This window comes from Trichomycterus rosablanca, chromosome 11 (genome assembly GCF_030014385.1).
Source record: "Trichomycterus rosablanca isolate fTriRos1 chromosome 11, fTriRos1.hap1, whole genome shotgun sequence".
NCBI classification, from domain to species: Eukaryota; Metazoa; Chordata; class Actinopteri; order Siluriformes; family Trichomycteridae; genus Trichomycterus; species Trichomycterus rosablanca.
Genome location: NC_085998.1, coordinates 10,423,165 through 10,446,954, shown reverse-complemented (window position 1 = coordinate 10,446,954; position 23,790 = coordinate 10,423,165). Strand labels below are relative to the sequence as shown.

At 39.5% G+C, this 23,790-nt stretch overlaps 1 protein-coding gene across 1 annotated transcript; it reads left to right on the top strand.

The window, feature by feature from the left end:
• The first annotated feature begins 9,418 nt into the window (after positions 1 to 9,418).
• On the top strand, positions 9,419 to 11,396 carry sb:cb81 (mRNA decay activator protein ZFP36L1-like). The gene is made up of 2 exons (XM_063004613.1): positions 9,419 to 9,514; positions 10,407 to 11,396. Exons 1-2 carry the CDS (start codon positions 9,461 to 9,463, stop codon positions 11,394 to 11,396), a joined length of 1,044 nt encoding a protein of 347 aa, XP_062860683.1. The 5' UTR covers positions 9,419 to 9,460.
• Positions 11,397 to 23,790: the final 12,394 nt, after the last annotated feature.

Below are 23,790 nucleotides of genomic sequence, written 5' to 3'. Positions count from 1 at the left end.
ACAGACCTCACTTATCAGCTCCACTTACTATATAGAAAGTGGGTAGCACTCGCCTCACAGCAAGAAGGTCCTGGGTTCGATCCCCAGGTGGGGCGGTCCGGGTCCTTTATATGTGGAGTTTGCATGTTCTCCCCGTGTCTGCGTGGGTTTACTCCGGGTGCTCCGGTTTCCTCCCACAGTCCAAAGACATGCAAGTGAGGTGAACTGGAGACACTAAATTGTCCATGACTGTGTTTGATATAACCTTGTGAACTGATGAATCTTGTGTAATGAGTAACTACTGTTTTCTGTCATCAATGTAACCAAAGTGTAAAACATGACGTTAAAATCCTAATGAAACAAACACACAAACAAACTTACCATATAGAAGCACTTTGTAGTTCTACAATCACTGACTGTAGTCCATCTGTTTCTCTGCATGCTTTGTTAGCCCTGTTTCATGCTGTTCTTCAAAGGCCAGGACTCTCCCAGGACCACCAAAGAGCAGGTATTATTTGGGTGGTGGGTCATTCTCAGCACTGCAGTGACACTGACATGGTGGTGGTGTGTTAGTGTGTGTTGTGCTGGTAAGAGTGGATAAGACACAGCAGCACTGATGTAGTTTTTAAACACCTCACTGTCACTGCTGGACTGAGAATAGTCCACCAACCAAAAATATCCACTGATGAAGGTCTAGAAAAATTCAAACAGCAGCAATAGATGAGCGATCGTCTCTTACTTTACATCTACAAGGTGAACCAACCAGGTAGGAGGGTCAACTAGAGTGGACAGTGAGTGGACACAATATCTAAAAACTCCAGCAGTGCTGCTGTGTCTGATCCACTCATACCAGCACAACACACACTAACACACCACCACCATGTCATTGTCACTGCAGTGCTGAGAATGATGGTCCTGTGGGGGTCTGACTATTGAAGAAGAGCATGAAAGGGGCTAACAAAGCATGCAGAGAAACAGATGGACAACATTCAGTAATTGTAGAACTACAAAGTGCTTCTACGTGGTAAGAGATGCTGATAAAATGGAAAGTGAGTGTAGAAACAAGGAGGTGGTTTTAATGTTATGGCTGATAACGAGAGGCTGTTGGACATCTCTATTATAAAGCATAAATATAATGTTGCCGTTCTGGCTAAACTGTACAGACTTTCCAAATCAATTTGAAGTGTCTCAATGGGAATTTGTGTTTATTTAGTCAAAAGGCATTTGTATGGCCAGGCACTAATGTTGAGGAGAAGGCCTGGCTCACACTTGACATTCTAAGTAATCCCAAAGGTGTTTAATGTGGTTGAGGTTAAACATTGAGCGCACAGAACGTACTCCTCCAATTAATCGCTAAGCCCCACACATGTAACTAATTGCTCACTTACACCCAGAACAGTTCACCCCCCATGTTATGTATTTATTTATAATTTTTTTTACATTTTATTTTATTTATGTATTTTTGGGGGAAACCGAACTACCCAGTAAAAAGCTACTCACTTTATGTGTGCTCAAATGAATAAAATGAAAAGTGACACAGCTGTCTATCACAATATCCCACTACAGCTGAGATCCAGGGTTCGAATCTTAGTGTTTATATCGGTTGGCCGGATGTCTACACAGAGACAATGGGCTATTCATTTACATTTACAGTAATCACTCCTCGATCGCGGGGGTTGCGTTCCAGAACCCCCCGCGAAAAGTGAAAATCTGTGAAGTAAAAAACAAGTGTTTATATGGTTATTTTTATATATTTTAAGCCCTTATAAACCCTCCCACACTCTTATAAACATTTCCCGCACAGTTAACCGCGTGCTCTGATTTGGTAGCTTCTCAGCCATCCGCCAATAGCGTCCCATATATGAAATCAACTGGGCAAACCAACTGAGGAAGCATGTATCAGAAATAAAAAGACTTGAGGGTTAAGGGCCCAACAGCAGCAACCTGGCAGTGGTGGAACCAGCAGCCTTCTGATTACTAGTCCAGTGTCTTAACCGCAAGGCTACAACTGCTATTCCTGCCTCGTGCCCAGTGTGTCCCGGTGTAACCAGACCCACCGGTACCCTGACCACAATAAAGTGGTTGATGAAAATGAAATTTCATTTCAGGGTTCTCATGATAAGGTTCAGTGGGTTTTTTAATCTTCCTGAAAACATACAAAGGATGGACCCTAACTTGCCCCTAGGTGTCAGTAGATTTAAAAATGCTTAAATTGTCCTGTAATGGATTGGTACTCTATTACAGTATTTTTGGTGGCATTTGACCCACCACAACTCTGACCAGAAAATTTATTAATACATGATTTGGAAATGGATGATTAAGTTTAAGAAGTGTGTGACATTTCTTTTTTCCTTCTTTTTTCTTTTTTTTAGGCAAAACTCTATAACTGAGTGCTGGCCCAAGTTTTTTTTTTTTTTTTTTTTTTTTTTTTGATTTTCCGAGCAGCCAAACTCAGACCATTCTGAATTATTGAAGATATAGTACCTGCAAGTATCCCCAAATGACTGGAATAATACTGTACAAGTATGGTGCTTTTATTATTCCTTATTTGTTGCATATTTACCACACTGAATAATTTCTAAACAATAAACAAAACATAATAATTACATACAGAGCACCACCTTTGGCAGCAATTTATGCAGCAAGCTTTACCACAGCATCTCTTTATGGTTGAAGCCAGAACTTAAAGTAGGCCACATCAAAATGTTCTGTTTATTTTTAGCCATTCAGGTTTGAACTTTTTTGTCATTTTAAAACATTGGCCTGATAAATAACCTAAGAACACTGGAAGAACATTCAACCTGGACGGTTCCATCTGGGAATTAAACCCGGGACATTCTTGCTGTGAAGCAACAGTGCTACCCATCGAGCCACCCTGCTGCTAGTGTACAAATAAATAAATATATGTTTTCAACAAGAATATTTTAATTGATGTTGGATTTTTTGTCAGTGTTCAAGTGCAGCAATGCACCAACACACTGGGTGTGTTCAAAAACCTAGGGAGCTGCCTTGCTGTCTTACTGCTGATGGAATCGCTGTCTAAGTAGTGCGTTTAAATAACCTGACTTATAAGTCGATGACTTATTAGAATCCTCTTTTCTTAGGCAGCTGCCTATGCTGGGATTGCCTTCACCACTAAGGCAGCATTGGATGCTCCCTCGTTATTCTGTCAAAATATCGTTCAGATTTAAGGTGCCTTAGTAGGGAGCATTTTAAGGCATCTAGGAATTCGAACAACCTTCTCGGGAGCGCGCCTAGGATGAAGTAAAATGCTGTCTATGTAGAGAGCTCACTGGGTTTTCGAACACACCCACTGTCACACCACCACTACAACATTTAATTGCTGATACATTGTATATTGTTCTTACTCAAATATTAGGTATCATCAGACTCTTGAAGTCCGAAAGGTTTTCATTTTAAGTCATCTATCTATAGAACATATTAAGAATAAGGTGTAGGATGGAGCACTGTTATTACTTTTGGTTGAAAGTTGTTTCTTCTTTACTACCCTCAGCTTTTTTCTTGGCTAAGGGTAGAAAGGTCTTTTAAAAGTAAGGTTCATAAAGACATGGTATGACAAGTTGGGTTTAGAGGAACTTGGTGGCCTGCACCAAATACTTGTAATCCAGACCTTCTTGGCCAATTATTAGTTCAATATTAGTTCCATCTTACATTTTTTTACTTAAAAACTGTGCAACAAGAAAAGCAAGTTCATATATTTTTGGGCATACAGTGTATTTAAGACTTTAAGGTTTTCTTCTTCTTAGATGCTGACATTTCTTTAAATTGTGACACTGTGTTCCTGTAGAAACGTTAAGATGACTTTTTTTAAGATTGCCTCAGCTACATTGGCTTTTGGTAAAGTAGTTAAATCAGTAACCAACTGACTGTTTCTGTAATTTAGATAAATGAAAACTGAGATGAACCAACTCACTCCTATTTGCTTTTCTTGTTTGCATAATCTCTGTGTGGCTTCACTGTTTAAGATCTCTTCAATCCTCCCCTGCCTCATTAAAAATTCAGGGCCCGGACCCTGTGACTCAGGCTCACTGGTGAGTCTCACACGGGGAAAGCCAGCAATGGTCAGTAAGCGAAACAGCATCTGCATAATGCCATTGTTGAGGGAGTGAGCACTGTGGCACACTGCGGCCATAGCTTGTCTCCAGGAGGCCTTTGTGCTGAGTAATTGTTTCTTTCTGGGTCTGGACACCCAAGTGTCCTTCTCTTTTTACCCAGGAGGATTTTGCTGTGCAGTCTCCTCCGTCTTGCCTTTTTTCACACCTTTTAAGTTACTACAGAGAGCAACACCTGCACCTGATTCCCATCAAAAACTTCCAGTTTGAAGGTTTCATTTGAAAGAGATGGAATGAGCAGCAAACCTGTTTCTAAACTACTGTAAACTGCCATCAGGCTTTTATCAAGACAAAAGCAGTTGCTTGTTTTTGTTCTCAGGAATTCAAACTGAATTTAATCTCCTGCACTGTCACTTTGCCGCAAACAAATACACCCCCACCACCCCCGCAATTCGGTTGCTTGTCTCTCAGACCAAATTAAACATCCCTGGGCTTTATCGGTCTCAAGACAACAAGTGTTCCCGTGGATAGAGGCTCATTCAAACCGACCTATTCCTCTATGACTGAAGTGGAAGAGGTGTTGACAACCTTTTGAGATAAGACCTCATTGTTTTGAAGGGACAGTGTTGGTCATTGACCAGAGCTCCTTATGCTAACGTTTGCAGTGTGTTTTTTCCTGGGGACAGAGCTTAAAGGGCTTGCATCCTCTGTAAACACAGTAAGATTTAAGAAAGTTACAGAGATGTTAGCAAAGAAGTTATTTGTTACACTGCTTAATAAAATGACATAATAAAAGGTGGGCGTCCATTTTACGTTATACACACATAGAACTTTCTGTATATGTTTATTGATTTTTAAATCTTGTAATAGGAAGGCCATTTAAAGTGTACTAGATTTCTTGTTTATCAGACCACTTATACAGCAGCATTTATACTTAAAGCTGTATTTAAGCCACACCATAGGGTGCACCTAGTCTGTTTAATTAATACTGGTTGACTGTGATCAACAGACCATATGTTTGCAGTGTGATGGCTACATTTTTACAATGTGATGCTGCTTTTTTTAGGGGTTTAGCAACAACTTATCTACAAAGTCATAAAAGATCCCAGAACAACATTTAACATAGTGCAGACATCTCTAGCATTGGTGTTCCAAAACAAAAACAAACACAACAACAAAACCAACAAGTTCTCTTCTGAATGGCGGTAAACAAATAAAATATTTACATTTTCAGCATTTATCAGACACTTTTATCCAAAGTGACTTACAGTAGTGTGACAGTATACAGTCTAAGCAATTGAGTGTTAAGGGCCTTGCTCAAGGGCCCAACAGTGGCAACCTGGCAGTGGTGGGTCTTGAACCAGAAACCTTTTGATTACTAGTCCAGTATCTTAACCACTAGCCTACAACTGCCCTAAAAGTAGATTAATCAAATTCTTAATTAAAATGTGCCTTTTAATGGAAAAAGTAAAAGACAAATGTACAGTAATCTTTAATTGTGTAAATTGTGCATTAACAGAATCTATGGGAATGGTACGGTGGTTTGGTGGGCAGCACTGTCGCCTTACAGCAAGATGGTCCTGGGTTTGATTGCCAGGTGGAGCGGCATGGGTTCTTTCTGTGTGGAGTTCGGATGTTCTCCCCGTGTCTGCGTGGGTTTCCTCCAGGAGCTCCGGTTTCCTCCCACAGTCCAAAGACATACAAGTGAGATGAATTGAAGATGCAAAATTGTCCATGACTGTGTTTGACATTAAAGACTTGAACTGATGAATCTTGTGTAACCAGTAATTACCTGTCCTGTCATGAATGTAACCAAAGTGTGTAAAACGTGATGTTAAAATCCTAATAAATAAATAACATAATCTATGCAAAACACTGTGCATTACTGTTGCTGCACTGAATTAAATAAAATACTTTTTGAAACCTAGTTTCTCCAAAATTCTATTGTATTCTGTAATGTAAAATGTGCCTACTTTTATTAAGTAGTTACACTACATGTTTTTTTGTCATATTTATGTGCTTATTTATTTAATTTTTTGGTTTGTGTGTTTTGTCCTGTGTTTCATGACATAATATGTTTTCTTAATTAATATACCAAATAAAAAATTGACGTATTTTACTGTGCGTCCATAATATTTAATATTCATGTTGTCCCAGCACCATCACAACCATTGGTTCTAATTCTGATTCATCTTGCTGCTTTCTTAAATGTGAAGTGTAAAAATTATTTAAATAGAACAAGTTAAATAGTGAAGCAAAGCAAGCTGCATATGCAGTCATTTAGCTGAAAGCATTAAATGACTATTTAATAGACCAATATTAAATAGAAGTGTGGTTGGGGGTCATGACACCACAGGCTGTGCTGTTATGAGTTATTAGGCACTTTAACTTATCAGAACCAAACCAGCGTGTTTGCAGGCTTCCATTTCTGACATGAATCTACTAAGACTGAGATTGGGCTGATGAAGTGCCTGTTTACTGTAATAGGACCAGTGGGGGCAGGATTATGTGGGTAAAATATGATACATGGAAATATACAACAGCTTTAGTCTGATGGGACCACAATCTTGGAACTGTTGCATTATTGTATTTACACATTACACATAAATAAATACATTACAAAAACAACTTCAGATTCCTACTGTTGTACTGGAGTGTGGATAGTGGTCATATGTGTGGATTTTCTCCCAAAATCACACCAGACACTGTAGCTAAGTTAAGCTAGTGACTCCAGATTGCTCCTATGTGCTCTGTGTTGAACTGGATTTCTGCCTTTCTAAGTAATTAATATTATGCTTATGTCACAATATCTTGACTGTTAAAACATATCCTGTGTCAATGGAGATTCGCAACATAAAAATCTGAAATAAATACAATCTAAGTTCAATTAATAAAAAATGCAACTTCCAGAACAACATCAAATCAGGGATGATTCATTAATATTATATTCCACAAATGTGAAAGAGCTTAAATGTGAGTCTAGTGGAACAGAGGAGGTTTATCTTCTTGCACATTTATGGGGATTACACATTTATGGGGATTATACAGTAGCTTTAGTACGACGGACCACAATCATGGAGCTGTTGCATTATTGTATTTGCACATTATTAAATAAACAGCTTCAGAGACCTTGATCCTCACTTGATTCCTATGGTTGTATTGGAGTATGGACAGTGTTCTCCCATCGTATGTGTGTGTGGATTTTCTCTCAAAATCATACCAGACACTGTAGCTAAGCTAGTGACTTCAAATAGATAGATAGATAGATATATAGATAGATAGATAGATAGATAGATAGATAGATAGATAGATAGATAGATAGATAGATAGATAGATAGATAGATAGATAGATAGATAGATAGATAGATAGATAGATAGATAGATAGATAGATAGATAGATAGATAGACCCTGACCAAGTACCGACTCAGTAACCACAGTTTGGCCATAGAGGCAGGCAGATACAAAAAGTCCTGGCTGCCCAGAGAGGAGAGACTGTGTGTTCACTGTGAGAGTGGAGAGGTGGAGACAGAGATGCACTTCCTTCTTCACTGCCAAAAATTCCAAACAACACGAGTACATTTTACAGACAGATTTAAACAACAAATCCCAAATTACCAAACACTCACAGAATTGGAAAAATTACTAAAAATTCTGGGAGAAGGTTATACTGCCCACCTCGCCGCACAGTATGTGTCAGTGCTACACCGCCTGAGAGACAGTGGGTAACAGGTCTGTGTATATATACATATGTTTATAAAATACATTTATATATCATCTGTATATCTGTCTGTACAGATTTTAATCTCTATTCACTTTTATTGTTTATTGTTCTATTGTCATCTTTTGCTTCTTTTGTAATTGTATTATTGTTGTTGTAATGTTTTGGCAATATTGTTTCTACAGTCATGCCAATAAAGCTACTTTGAATCTTGATAGATAGATAGATAGATAGATAGATAGATAGATAGATAGATAGATAGATAGATAGATAGATAGATAGATAGATAGATAGATAGATAGATAGATAGATAGATAGATAGATAGATAGATAGATAGATAGATACTTTATTGATCCCAAAGGAAATTAAAGAACTATGTGCTCTGTGTTGAACTGGATTTCTGTCTGGGGTGTATTTTTACAAGTCACGATATCTTGACTAGTAAAACATATACTGTGTCAATGGAGACTAAATCAAACTAAACTAAGTTCAATGAATACAAAATAATTTAAACTAACTTGAAATGCAACCTCAAAAATCAGGGATACTTAATTAATATTATATTCCACAAATGTAAAAGAGCTTTAATGTGAAAGATCTAGTGTAACAGAGGAGGTTTATCTTCTTGCACATTTATGGTGATTACATAGACTCCTAAAGTTTTCTTTATTTCTCGTTTGCTCACAGACAAACCTGCATTTACCTGATAAGCCACATAAACAATAACAGAATTCCAAAATTCAACTGGTTATTGTATTCTAATATTGCATTACATTTATATTAATCTTTTTTCACGTAACTGATTTATTCATTACATGTGAATATACTGCAGTAAAATACATTATAATTTAAATGAATTTCCATATTTTTGTTTTATTTGTGATACTATATTTGCATCATTGTTCTGTGTTAATGTATTATGTATTCTTAAACTTAAGGCAACTTGGTTGAGGCACAAATAACATATATTGTGATAAAGGCAAAACCAAAAAAATCTTAGAGACTTTAAAAGATTAAGAGCCAGCACTGTCTTCAGAAAATACTATTACTAAAATGTACATAAATCAAAATGAAATAAAAGTACACAAAAACACACCAAAGGCCAACTAAATGAAAATTCAAATAGAAAAAAAATATATAAAAAGTTTTAAACACTAACTGACTATATGGTGAAATGTTATATACACACTATAACAGAAGATGTTTGTTTGATACTGTAAATCATTGCAATCTCTGTAATTTAATTTCTTATTTAATTAAGTTAGGCTACTTCAGTCCATTGTTTTTTAATCCCTAATGAACAACACAGCTCACAATGACATTTCAAACTTTTTCTCCTGTATCCTCTTATGTTCTGTATGCAGATCATCCTCAGACGTTGGCATTTAAATTGTTTCTATGTAAATTCCATAAGTCGATATGGCTAATCATGTGCTAAAAGCTGATTTGGCTGTTATGTGTAAATGCAATAAAGTGACTTAAGTCAGACGGAGTGTAAATTGATCCCCGGTCACACTTACAATGGGCGTGAATCTCTCTTTTGCCAAAATGTGGGTGGGGTTCCAAAGTTTCTGCCTATAAAGGGGATTCCAACAGATGGGAGGCAGAAAGCAACTCACACCCCCAACCAACTCTACAACTTCCTAACTGCAGATCAACACAGGCCTGCTGTTTCAGGCATCTTCACAATGCCATCCAACCTTCTCACACCCTTTCTGGAGCTGGATGATGAATTTTGCAAGGTCAGTAATTTTTATTCACTTACAATCTTTATTCACAATCAGTGAAAAGCTGATTTTTTAAAAAATAGCTTAGAATGTAGTATACCAAATCTTACTTTATTTGTTACTTGGTTACTTGGTGAGATGTTAGTGGTGCTTTAAAATTAGTTTGAATTGCCAGTTTCCAAAAACCTTTATTTGTAGGGTGCTAATAGCTGTTTTATACATTATTAGGGGTATGTAAATGGGTGAATTTGCAATGTGCCATAATTCAAAATTTGAATCTGAGTTTAATAGAGAATATAGAGCTGAATAATGTGTCTTGTATAGGCAACATGTAAAGTTTATTATAGTTGTAATTCTGTAAATATTCATGGTAAGAATTAACTGGTTTAATACACAACTTTTAAACAGCTTTGGGTTTAAAACTGACCAAATCTGGCAACTCGTACTGTTAAAGATTTAACTAGTTTATTTAAAAAAAGGGTTAAAATCTGTCGTTCTAATTGGTTAAATATATTTATTTCTAATTTACATTTTGTTAGAACCTTTAGAATTTAGAAATTAGAACTTTTAAACGAAGATTAACGTATACTAGCGGGTAGATAAAATCCAAATCTGGCAACCCGTTTATAAGCAGCGTTTGGTGAACTTTGCATCCTTGTTTTATACAAATAATACTTTATTTGTATTATTGTATTTTGTATTATTAAGCTTCTGTGGAGCGCACAGTCTCAGTTTGACAACCTGGCAACCTAAGTAACCTAAGTGGCCTGATATTTTGTGAATTCGTGACAATGATTTAGTATTGTTGATGTACACATCTGGCAACCTCAGTAGTAATTAATGATTGGTTTATTAGTAAATCGAACAATTATTTGTTTATTAATAAATGTTTTTATTTATTCTATAGAGTTTTCAGAGTTTGGATGTACAGGATGGTTCAAGGCGAGCGGTCGGGTTCCAGCGCAGACACTCCCTGTGCCCGGTCACTCTGCCCAACTCCAAATTCAACATCGGTGGCGCAGACCCTACTACAGACGACCTGTGGTCACTCACTGGCATCACCAGCCAGCCCTGGACCAGCGAGCAGCTCCCACGTTCCGCTCTGCAGCGCATCCCATTCCGTGCTGACCGCTCCATCAGTATGATCGAAGGACACGTGAGCGGAGAGTCCACTCTACCGCCCCCACCTGGCCTGAGTCTGACCCCATCCTCCCCGAGAGCGCTCACCCCAGTGTCGTTAACTGTGCCCGCCGTCTCGGCTCGTTACAAGACCGAACTGTGCCGCACGTACGAGGAAAGCGGGGTGTGCAAGTATGGCGCAAAATGCCAGTTCGCTCACGGCATGGAGGAGCTGCGCGGATTGAGCAGGCACCCCAAGTACAAAACCGAGCCGTGCCGCACCTTCCACACGGTGGGCTTCTGCCCCTACGGTGCGCGCTGCCACTTCATCCACAACGCTGACGAGATCCTGCAGCAGCAGCGCCAGGGCACCAGAGATCGACCCCGCCTGTTACGCCAGAGCGTCAGCTTCGCAGGTTTCTCCTCCCGCCCCGCAGTGCCCGCTTTCCAAGCGCAACCGGACACGCTGGCGTTCAGCAGGGCGGCCTCCGTGTCCCCTCCTCCCTCCTCTTCACCCTCATGTAGCCCTGATCTGCCCTCACCCCAGCTCTTCCCTGAACCGGGGGCTTTGAAGTCAAGCTTCGGGTTTTCTGCTGATCTCAGCGCGCTGGCGTTTGCCGGGAGACTGGCGGCACTCCAGCGCAGCGCGTCCGCGGACTCGCTCTCCGACCACGACGGCTACTCGAGCTCCGGGAGTCTGAGCGGCTGCGACTCACCCGAAGTGGAAAGCACCAGACGCCTGCCCATCTTCAGCCGTCTGTCTATTTCAGACGATTAATGTGCATATTGCATATCTGTGCTTCTTTTTGTTACATTTAGATCGATTTTTGTTAAGATTTATATGCAAAAAAACGCACAGCAAACCCCCAGTCTTGAATTAACACAATTTATATGGACACCTTATTCACTAGCCTGCATATTTCACTGCCATATTTCACTTTTTATTTATTTGAACCCCAAATGCCCAATGCTTGTGAGCATCCAATATATAGCCACTAGTATGTGGACACCCCTTCTATACACCTAACACGACCATAACCAGCCACATCAGTCTTCTTGTTTGGCATCAGTTACTGACAAATGGTCTTGACTAAAAATGGGCACAAATTCCCACAGACCCTCACATTTCATGTTGTAAAGGGGTGTCCAACAAGCTCATCCTCAGGTTACCATGTTGCCATTGTGGTTCTAGTCATTACCCGGGTAGATATTTCCCAGTGTCCAGGTTCAGGTAACTTCAGTGCCCACTCAAAACCCATCAAAACTCCCTAAGTAGTTTATATATGGTGTGATTTTTTCATTGTCATAGCATTTTTAATCAGTTTTTTTTATATCAAAGTTCACACTGGTGTTAATTCAATAGTGGGGTGTTTTTGCTGTGTGATAATGTATACTGTTGTATACCAGTTTAAAGATGTACTGGGTACTTCACTCTAGATTCACACAATTTTGGGTCTTCTAGATGCCAGGAATGTTCTAAGAACCTTTCTGTACCCTTGGTCAGGATTCAGCAATAGTACAGATGAGTATTAGCCACTGATTTGCTGTGGAACACGCACACCATGCACCCATCTGTAGTTTAACCAAAGCTAAGCAAGTTCAGTCTTTAGTAGCTGTAGTAGGTCAACCCCTAACCTTGAACCCAGACATGTACTGTAACAAAGTGTAGCCTTTAGTGAAGGCAAATTTTTATAAATTTATAGTATTACTACATAGTTTGAACCCTTTTCTGTTTATAATTATTTATTGCTACGTTTATTGTGTTGTGAATTGTGTTGTGTTTTTGTACACTTTTGATGAGTTTTTACGCATTGAGCACATGTCCATACATACATTTGCCTTGTCTGAGCTTTAAGCTTTAAGTGAGACCAACAGTACGGACTCTGAATGTAGAAATCTCAGGATCGTCCATATCATGCTTTCTGAGATCAGTGTTTGGGCTCAATCAGTGCCAGTGTAGTGGCCATGTATCAGGAACAAGTGCTATGCCAGGTTAGCCTTATGCACTGTCAATCTGTAATAAAAGGAAAAAAGATAGTTGCAATGTATACATTTAAATAAGTGCATTATTTGACCGGAGAAGCTTACATCGTAGTAAATCCCTTGCAATAATAATGCTACGAGTTTGTATTTTAGCTGCCGCTTCTGCCTTTAACTTAAAAACGTATTTATTTTTGCTTTTTTGTTGTGAGAAAATGTGCTATGATTTTGTAATTTCTTTTATATATAATTTAAATGGACTGTTTACATTCCTTGCGGCTATGACGGCCACTTTTATGATAATATATTGTTGATTATTTTGAAATAAAGCTCCATGAACTTTACAGCCAATTGCGAGTTTCTTTATTTTTACCGTAATCTTACTCTTACAAAGCTTGGGTGCCCATGTACAGTATGTGTTTGTTACTGGATGGGGTGCGTTCTATGTGGCTGTGTAGGGCTCTCTAAAAAGAAACACAACTGCCTGGCGAATTTCAACCAGTGTTTTCCCCGAATGTGTGTTTGGAGACAAAAACCTTACATTAATTTGCTCCTTAAGCTTGTTGTTTTTGTCGACAGCCTTTAATCTGGTCAGGTTTCACAAGGCAAGAACATCCTGAACAGGGCGCCAATCCATCACAGGGCCTTCAGCCATCCCTCCCTCAGACATGGCCATTTATGTCTGTGTAGACGCCCAGCCGACTAATAGCACCACTGAGATTTAAAGCTGGAACACAGGGTGTAAGGCAAGAACACCCTGAACAGGGTGCCAATCCATCGCAGGGCCTTTAGCCATCCCTCCTTCAGACATAGCCATTTATGTCTGTGTAGATGCCCTGTCAGCTAACAGCACCACTGAGATTCAAAGCTGGAACACAGGGTGTAAGGCAAGAACACCCCGAACAGGGCACCAATCCATCGCAGGGCCTTCAGCCATCCCTCCCTCAGACATAGCCATTTATGTCTGTGTAGATTCAAAGCCACTGAGATTCAAAGCTGGATCTTAGAGGAAATACGCAAGCATAACAGACTGCTGAACCACCTGAGTGCCTATTATGTTACCACCACCAAAATATCTAAAAACCGCTGTGATTATTTTTAGGGTTTTTGTATGTTAAGTATCAACTGAAATATAATTATAATTTAATAAGGAAACATCACTTTTTTTTAAGAAATCAGCTATTTTAACCAAACCAAACACTCCACCAACCAGATTCCCGCCAAACCACTTACATGTATAAAATCTGCCCAGAACACAACCTGATGCTGAATGGTTGAATTTTCATTTCAGGCTCTGACTATAAAATTAATGCATGTTAAAGTAAATAATATAAATATATGTTAAAATAAAGAAGATAATCTCTGTCATTTCCCAATCACTGACTCTTAGTACCCCTTTAAAACATATATAATTAAGGTCCAGTGATGTAAATAAACAAACTGTAATGATACAATATACCCTTCGATATTTGTAAAAATTAGACTATAGTGTAAGGTGTAAAAACTTTTCATCATACAGTTTCAAAGATTCAAATATAGTGCCTACTTCATATGTCCCACAAACAGCTCCCACGAGTAAAACTGTGAACTTGGTAGTCTGCATCTCTAGGGTGCATCTTTAGTGCACTGTGGTATTTTTGGAGCACAGCTTCAGGGTCCTCAAGACCTGGGTTTGATCCTCACATACAGTTTTTTCTCTTTGGTTTTACCATCTTTGTGGGTTCTCTTACTTCCCAAATGCATGTCAGTGGCTTGCTTACTCACTCCCATTAAGGGGTGTCTAGAGTAGTCAATCTATCTACTGCATGTAACCATCTAGATTTTTGTTCTATAAGTGAAAGAAATTTAGCTTTTTGAAACTTTTTTATACTATGACATTTAGTGGCTGAAATCAGAGTTCAAATCTCATAGCTGATAGCAGTGCGATCATCCAGCCAGCATCTACACAGGCATGATTTGCTATGTCTGAGGAATAGGGATGGCTAAAGCCCAGTGATAGATCGGCACTGTCTAGGGTTTTCCTGCTTTAAGCCCAGTGATTTCCAAGTGCACCACTGTAACCTTAACCTGGAATGGAAATGAAATCGAAATATAAATAAAACCCATACAACATCAGCCCACAAAGAACTTCCCATCAGACTATAAGTAAGTTTAGTGTTTCTTTAGTTTAATTCCCCCCCCCAAAAAAAAGAATCCACAGTGACAGACTAAAAACAGACAAAGAAACAAAATGCAACTAATTTACAACGTAGTTTATTCGTTCTCACAGAAAATAGCATTTCATGGCACATCCGCAACACTGGACAGCTGGACACACATATTAACACACATCCAACCCCCCAAACTGAATGAACAGATGAGCACCTTTGTGTACGGCCCTAACTCTTTGTCCTGACACTTTGTGCACCCCACACTAAGAAACGTCCCACTGTCAGTCGTCCACAGACAATGGTTCCAGCCTTAAACAAAACTGAGGGCCACTTCTCCCCACATGGCTCCTTTGTAAATCAACTCTCCCTTTCTTAACAACATCTGTATGCTAATGAAGTGACAGAAGGCAAGGCCGATTTGCAAGTCTATTGGAAAGCGAAGGGCTTTAGGCCAGATTACCACTGTGTGGAGTGATCTGAGCTGAAACAATATTTGATATGATGCTGGACGAACCTTCTTTAAAAACAACATGTTGTAGCTGCTGATCAGACTTGTATTAAAGTGAGGAGGGATTTGAGACCATTATGGCATTTCTTATCCCTTCAGGTCATGCATTTCAGCTGGCTAGTCTTTTTATCTTGCCTGTTAATAAACAGCAGAATTATCATTATAAAAATGAAAATGTTTCTCATTTGGAATCTCAGTCCAGGACATTTACATAATGAGCTGCCTCAGGAAGACAGAGAACATCATCAAAGAGTCTAGTGACCCTGCACTGGCACCTTGTCCAAGGCAGAAATACCCTGGACAAGGTGCCAGTCCATTGCAGGGCTTTAACACGCCCAGCCAGCCTATAGCAGGCCTGAGATTTAAACCCACATTCGAGTGGTGGGCTAGCTTAATAAAACGCTGAGCTACTTGAGTGCCACAATGTTTTATTTATTTATTTATTTTCTCATATAAATCATATTTTATTGTTGCATTTTTATTGTATTGTTAATTTTCCTGCCTGTGAATAATCACCCAGGTAAGGATGTCATGGTACAAATAATGATAAAAACTTTGACTTTCATCAAAATGGGAATCCCAAGCAATAAGGCTCCCTCCACCATACCTCCCAGCTGGAATAAGGTTTTGAAGTGGTTCAGTGATTTCCGCAACCTAACACATCACTGTGCATTGCAACATAAAGTTGAACTGTTTATCTAATATGCCTACAAACACATTCAAAAGGTACAATGAGCACAGCAGGATATTCCGCTAGCACACCAGCGCCGAGATTCTGAACTCCTCGGTTTGAAACTCTGCGTTGCCACCGGTCGGCTGGGCGCCATCTGGCGGGCATAACTGGCAGTGTCTGCAGCAGATGCTAACTGGCCACTGTATCTGCAGGGGGGGAGGCCGGACTACGTGTGGGTGGGATCTTAATACGCTGTGTAAGGACCCTGACTGGCAGAAGAGATGCCTGTGCAGAAGGACGGCTGTGCACGTGTCGGAAGAGGCATGTACAGCGACGTGCTCTCCTCGAATGCAATCGGGTATCCCTCAGCAGCGGATGACAAATTGAGTGCGCTAAATCGGGAGAAAAATGGGGAGAAAAATGGGGAGAAAATGTATTAAAAAATTTAGATAGTCAGTAAAGTTTGTGGAAGATATTGTTTTCTATATTGTGCCCCTCCATTAATACAATTTCCTTCAGCATTTATCAAAAAGTACACAAGTTCTAGAGATTTCTGCAGCTCTACTGCTGTTATTTTTGGGTTCTTTGTTTTTTAATCACATTTGCACATTGTGCTCTTTGTCTTTCGATTTTTGCAGTAAATATTTAACTTAAAACTAGTTCTAATCATATTGTATGTTAATGTCCTGAAGAGAAATATTAAATAGAAGTTTATCTGCTAAAATGGGGCCAGTGATAGCTCAGTGGTTAAGGTACTGGACTAGTAAACAGAAGGTTGCCGGTTCAAGCCCTGCCACCACCAAGTTGCCACTGTTGGGTCCCTGAGCAAGGCCCTTAACCCTCAGTTGCTCATTGTGTTTCGCTCACTGTGTAAGTCGCTTTGGATAAAAGCGTCTGCTAAATGCTGAAAATGAAAATGTAAATGTAAAATATTTTCCTATGAACTGCTGTAGCCATGTAAGACTGGAATGCGGCTCCCACTGCATCATGATTTTAACTAAAGGGCCTGAACTAGAGCAGATCTTGGTTTAGGCAGCAAACAAAGCAAAAACTTTATTGTGCTTTGTTTGACACAATGACTGTACACATATTGCGACAGCACTTAAGCATTTCTGTGTCATCAGAACATGCTCGGTAAGCGACAAGCCTAAACAATTGACAGTTTATTCAAATGCAGTCTTGGCTGTGGTCATCATTTGATGAGGATGAACATTTATAAAACGTTATTGTTGTTTTTAAGGGTGAGATTTATTATATTAAAGAGCTTTGAAAACCCAGTGACACCTTAGCCTGGTCAAAAACCAGTTTGATAGTCTATATCATGGTACTATTTTAAAGTTAAATAAACAGTTTAGGGTTTTCAAAATTGTGCGAATTAGTTTCTGCTCTGTGTCTGTGCATCCCATCCAACTACGTTATATTTAAAAGAATTCTCATCAGTGACACAAAGTGTCAAAATTCTGTCAGAGAGAACTTTGTGTGCAGCATACAGTATAGCGGCAAAGCTGTGAATCTGCCTGATGCACAGTGCTCAATGTAGTGCCGTGGGAAGGTAAGCCTTACTTTGCTTTACTCTGTAGCCTGCGTTAAATGGTTTTGCTCTGTATGTGAATCCAACCCTACAGCCTTAAAATGATTCCGAGAGCTTGGATTGTTTATAGTCTGTCAGAGCAGACGTAGCTTCTTAGCTGTCCATCAATCAAGGAAGGAAGGTTGTAAACAGGAAATAACAATAGTAGAGATGAGGATGCTGTTTTAAGTTCAAGTCTATGGCATGGTTGGGAAAGGGGTTTCTTACAATATGCTTTGAAATGTAGTTTACAACCAACAAAACAATCCCTAAACACAGACTCAGAATTATTGATAAAAATACAATGACTGCTGAGCTTCACAATAGTAATAACTAACCGGTAGATTTATACAAACATCATGTGTGAACTTAGTGTTTGTTAGAATTCTGGCCCAGACTAAGAAGGCTGACGATAAAATTTGTTAGTCCTGAGAGCACCACTAGAGGGCGCCAGAATACACTTATATCTAAAAATACAAACTTCATTTCACGAAACTTGTTTCTAATTCTGTTAAATATTCTACCAAATTATATATATATATTTATATTCTACTTACTTAACAAGCACATTGTTACATATTTTTCTGAACAGTTCTTTAACTTTTGAGTTGTGTAATTTATAGGTCAACAAACATATAAATTAAACAATGGCAGTTCACCAGTGTACCAGTTATCAATCTACATTTAATCAAATTAAATGAATCCCCAGGGGTTTAATTCAGATGACATACAGACATGAGATTTACTTAAAGTCTGTCTGAAGTAAAACCAAAGAGCTTATTTAATAAATAGTAAAAAGTAAAGTAAAAAGGTTGAAAACAATTATTGAATTTTAAGAGAAAATTTACATTTATGGAAGAAAAACAAAAGAAATTGTTATTTGTATTTTGTTTATTCTCTTTATGCATTTTTATCCCCTTTTTCTCCCTTTTTTTAACACGTCCAATTGCCTGATTGCGTCATGCTTCCTCTCCACCAATGCCGATCCCTGCTCTGATTGAGAAGAAACAAAGCTAACCCACGCCCCCTCCGACACGTGGGCAGCATGCCGTATGCATCTTATCACCTACACTTTGACGAGTGCCGTGCAGCTTAGCGTTGTGTACGGAGAGACACACATTAAGAGCACACTTTTCACATCTCTGTGCAGGCGCCATCAATCAGCCAGCAGAGGTCGTAATTGCACCAGTTATGAGAGAGAGACCCCATCTAGCCTAGTCCCGCCTATCTGAACAACAGGCCAGTCATTGTTCATGTGGCCGCTCAGATGTGGCAGATTCGATATGATGTATTCGAGATCCCAGCTCTGGTTCCAGCATGTGTTTTTACCACTGCACCACCTGAGCGGCCAACAAAACAAATTACCAAATTGTCAAAAATTCCCATAAACACACTTCTAAACCTTGTGGAAAGCCTTCCCAGAAGAGTTGAAGCTGTTATAGCTGCAAAGGGTGGGCCGACATCATAGTAAACCCTATGGATTAAGAATGGGATGTCACTACAGTTCATATGCGTGTGAAGGTAGACAAGCAAATACTTTTGGCAATATAGTGTATGTCAATAATTCCTTGAATAATTGATACGTACTAATTCAGTACTTTTTAAATGAGAATGATAATTAAGGACGAGACCTCATCATCTGTGTTATACAGACCTGATTTTCTCTTCATGATCTCCATCTGTTTACACGACTAACAGATGAAAACTCTCCACTCCTCTCCTGCATGGATCAGAACTGTAGTGAAGAACTAGAGAGTCATCTTGTGGTTAGTTTGGGAACATATTTTGAGCTCAGAGCTCTAAGCTTCACATTAAAGCAGTTCTGCAGTACAGTTATTGTAGTAAATAAAGGAAATAATCTTTATGGAAAAAATTATTTAAATTCTTTATCTTAAAACTAACTATAACTGTATGAAATATGTTTGGATTTATGTTTGTTTATAAGGATTTTAACATCATGTTTTACACTCTTTGGTTACATTCATGACAGGAATGGTAGTTACTCATTACATAAGGTTCATCAGTTTACAAGGTTATATCGAACACAGTCTTGGACAATTTTGTATCTCCAATTCACCTCACTTGCATGTCTTTGGACTGTGGGAGGAAACCGGAGCTCCCGGAGGAAACCCATGAAGACACGTGGAGAACATGCAAACTCCACACAGAAAGCGCCCGGACTGCTCCACCTGGGGATCGAACCCAGGACCTTCTTGCTGTGAGGCGACAGTGCTACCCACTTAGCCACCATGCCGATGTTTGGGTTTAAAAACGTAGTATTATTATTAGTATCAGGATTACAGTGTGTTCATTTTATTTCTATACATGCCCATGGGAAGAAAATACTAAACTCCTCATAGACAGAGACGAAAAACTAAGGATTCTGGTGCTGTTGGACATCCAATTACGAAACCCCTGGTATTAATATGCAATACGTCCGACAAGCCGTCATCTTGGAGGGCTTTCCTCATACACTTCATGGACTAAAGTACAGCGACACCCGTTCTAATGACTGAATTCATGTGTTTCAGCTACAACAATTGCTAACAGGTGTAATAAATAATAATACAATACTATAAAGGAAATTATGTTCCTCTAGCTTTGCAGCAACAGTACAGGGAAGACCCGGTACACAGCAAGCTCTGTGATGAAAAGCTCAGTGGTCTGCACAGAGCCCTGACCTCGGCCCACTTTTAAGTTCAGGCTTTCTTGACCAACATCAGTGCCCAGTGAGACAAAGGCTACTTTGACAGAATGGGCACAAATTCTTACAGACACCTTTTAAAGTCTTTTGAGAAGAGTTATATACACCGATCAGCCATACCATTAAAACCACCTCCTTGTTTCTACACTCACTGTCTATTTTATCAGCTCCACTTACCATATAGAAGCACTTTGTAGTTCTACAATTACTGACTGTAGTCCATCTGTTTCTCTGCATGTTTTTTTAGCCTGCTTTTACTCTGTTCTTCAATGGTCAGGACCCCCACAGGACCACCACAGAGCAGGTATTATTTAGGTGGTGGATCATTCTCAGCACTGCAGTGACAATGACATGGTGGTGGTGTGTTATTGTGTGTTGTGCTGGTATGAGTGGACCACACACAGCAGCGTTGCTGGAGTTTTAAAATACCGTGTCCACTCACTGTCCACTCTATTAGACACACAAACACCTAGTTGGTCCACCTTGTAGATGTAAAGTCGGAGACGATCGCTCATCTATTGCTGCTGTTTGAGTTGGTCATCTTCTAGACCTTCATCAGTGGTCACAGGACGCTTCCCACAGGGCACTGTTGGCTGAATGTTTTTGCTTGGTGGACTATTCTCAGTATATATATACAGTATATACATATGTTTTAGTACTATTTGTTTTTAAATGGAATGTCAGAATGGTCAGATGTCTAAATACTTTTGGCTATGTAGTGTATCTTTGGGGTGTGTCTGTAAGAATGTGTGCCCATTCAGTTAAAGGTGCCAATGATTTATAAATGTGCTTAATAGGGTTGAGGTCAGGGGTCTACGCAGGCCACTGTAGTCCCTCCTCATGAAACTTGTCCAGCCAAGTCTTTATGGTCCTCACTTTTGTGCCTAACAGCACAGTCATGCTGGAACAGGAAATAATAGAATTTATGTCCTAAAATAAACTATACTCCTGCTAGCAGTGTGTTTGCCTGAAAACTATGGGTGTGTCCCAATACTTCTGGACATAATAATGCAGTGTTTCTTATATTGACTTATATTCTGGTCAGCTTTAGGCCTATTTCATTTGTTAATATGCATCTATTCCTGAACTTTTTTATTCCTGAACAAAACATCATTTTATGCCATCAAAGCCATATCCAGGCATTTACAGTTTACAGAGTAGATGCAAAACAATGCTGGTGGTGCGAGCTGGCATGATCACCGACTTCAAGACAAAACAACAACCTGTCAGGAGCTGTTTGGACAAATCTGATGAGCGGAATATGTTATTTAACAGGTACAACATAACACCCTACCCCCAACATCTACAGCAGAATCTCTCCCTCACCACCACCATTGTTTACACACTGTTGATTACAAAACAGCACAATCTTCAGTTGGGACAGTATGGAAAGTGCAAATAAAATAAAAACACAGTGTTCCTTACATTTACATTGACTTTTATTTGATTGCAGACAGTTTGAACCCAAGATATTTCATGTTTTATCTGCTCAACATCATTTCATTTGTTAATTTACCTCCATTCCTGCATTTCAGACCTGCAACACATTCCAAAAAAAGTTGGGAGGGGGGTAATTTAGGGCTAGTAATGAGGTGAAAAAACTAAATAATGATGTGATTCCAAACAGGTGATGTCAACATGTGATTGTAATCATGATTTGGTTCAAGGAATCAAGAGGAATTTTGATGCATAAAGGCCAAGAACGCAGGCTTAAGCTGAACACCTGTGATCTTTAATCCCCCAGATGGCACTGCATCAAGAACCGCCACTCAACAATAGCTGATATAACCACATGGGTGAGGGATTAGTTTATTAAACCTTTGTCAAGCACTACAATACAGAGTTACATGCACAAATGTCACTTAAAACCTTACTGTGCAAAAAAGAAGCCTTATGTTAACCATGTCCAGAAGCGGCGGCGACTTCTCTGGGCTTGGAGGCATCTAGGAAGGACAATCACACAGTGGAAACGTGTATTGTGGTCAGATGAATCAGCATTCCAGGTCTTTTTTGATGAAAATGGACGCCATGTGCTCCAGACCAAAGTCGAAAAGAGACTGTTCCAACCATCGAGACTGTTATCAGCGACAAGTCCAAACATCAAGGTCTGTCATGATATGGGGTTGTGTCAGTGCCCTTGGCAAAGATAATTTACACTTCTGTGATAGCAGCATTAATGCAGAAAAGTACATTGAGATCTTAGAGCAACATATGCTGCCTTCAAGACGTTACAAAGGCATGGCTGCGGAAGAAGAGGGTACGGGTACTTTACTGGCCTGCCTGCAGTCCTTACCTGTCCCCAATAGAGAATGTCTGGAGAATTTTGAAATGAAAAATGCGACAATGACGACCCTGTACTGTTACACATCTTAAGACATGTTTGCAGGAAGAATGAGACAAAATAAAAGCTGAAACACTAAATCGCTTGGTATCCTCAGTGCCAAAACGTAAAAAGGAATAGCAACATTACAAAGTGGTAAATGCAGGCCTGAAATGCAGAAATGGATGTTTATTATTAATCAAAACATGAAACATCTCAGGTTCATCCTGTCTGCAAGACAATAAAAGTCAAAGTAAATGTAAGAAACTTTTTCTGATTTGGGGTTGTATTTCTGGCCTCCTCCAGTAAATGTTTGTCCTCTATTGTCATAGGTAAATATACACTGCCTGGCCAAAAAAAAGGTCACCACCTGGATTTAACTAAGCAATTGGGTAAGAGCCTCCCATTAAATAATTGCTGCATCGGTGATTATGTTTTAGCTGGCAACAAGTTATTTAACCCTAACTGATGCAGTGAGTAGCTTCTCATTTGTTAAACAATCATGTGGAAAGACACATCTGTGGTCGTGGAAAAGATGTTAATCTGTTTCAGAAGGGTCAAATTATTGGCATGCATCAAGCAGAGAAAACATCTAAGGAGACATCTAAAATCGGGATAAGAACTGTCCAACGCATTATTAAAAAGTGGAAGGACAGTGGGAAAACATCATCTTTGAGGAAGGAAAAATCTTGAATGATCGTGATCGGCGATCACTTAAACGTTTGGTGAAATCAAATGGTAGAAAAACTACAGTAGAACTCAGGGATGTTTAATAGTGAAAGTAAGAGCATTTCCACATGCACAGTGCAAAAAGAACTCAAGGGATTGGGACTAAACAGCTGTGTAGCCTTAAGAAAACCACTTGTCAACGAGGCTAACCAGCAAAACGGCTTCAATTTGCTAGGGAGCATAAAGATTGGACTCTGGAGCAATGGAAGAAGGTCATGTGGTCTGATGAGTCCAGATTTACCCTGTTCCAGAGTGATGGGCACATCAGGGTAAGAAGAGAGGTGGCTGAAGTGATGCACCCATCATGCCTAGAGCATACCATACAAGCCTGTGGGGGCAGTGCTATGATCTGGGGTTGCTGCAGTTGGTCAGGTCTAGGTTCAGCAACGTTATGTGCCCAAAGAATGAGGTCAGCTGACTACCTGAATATACTGAACGACCAGGTTATTCCATCAATGGATGGAATAATGGCACAGGTACGGGCATATTCCAAGATGACAATGCCAGGATTCATCGGGCTCAAATTGTGAAAGAGTGG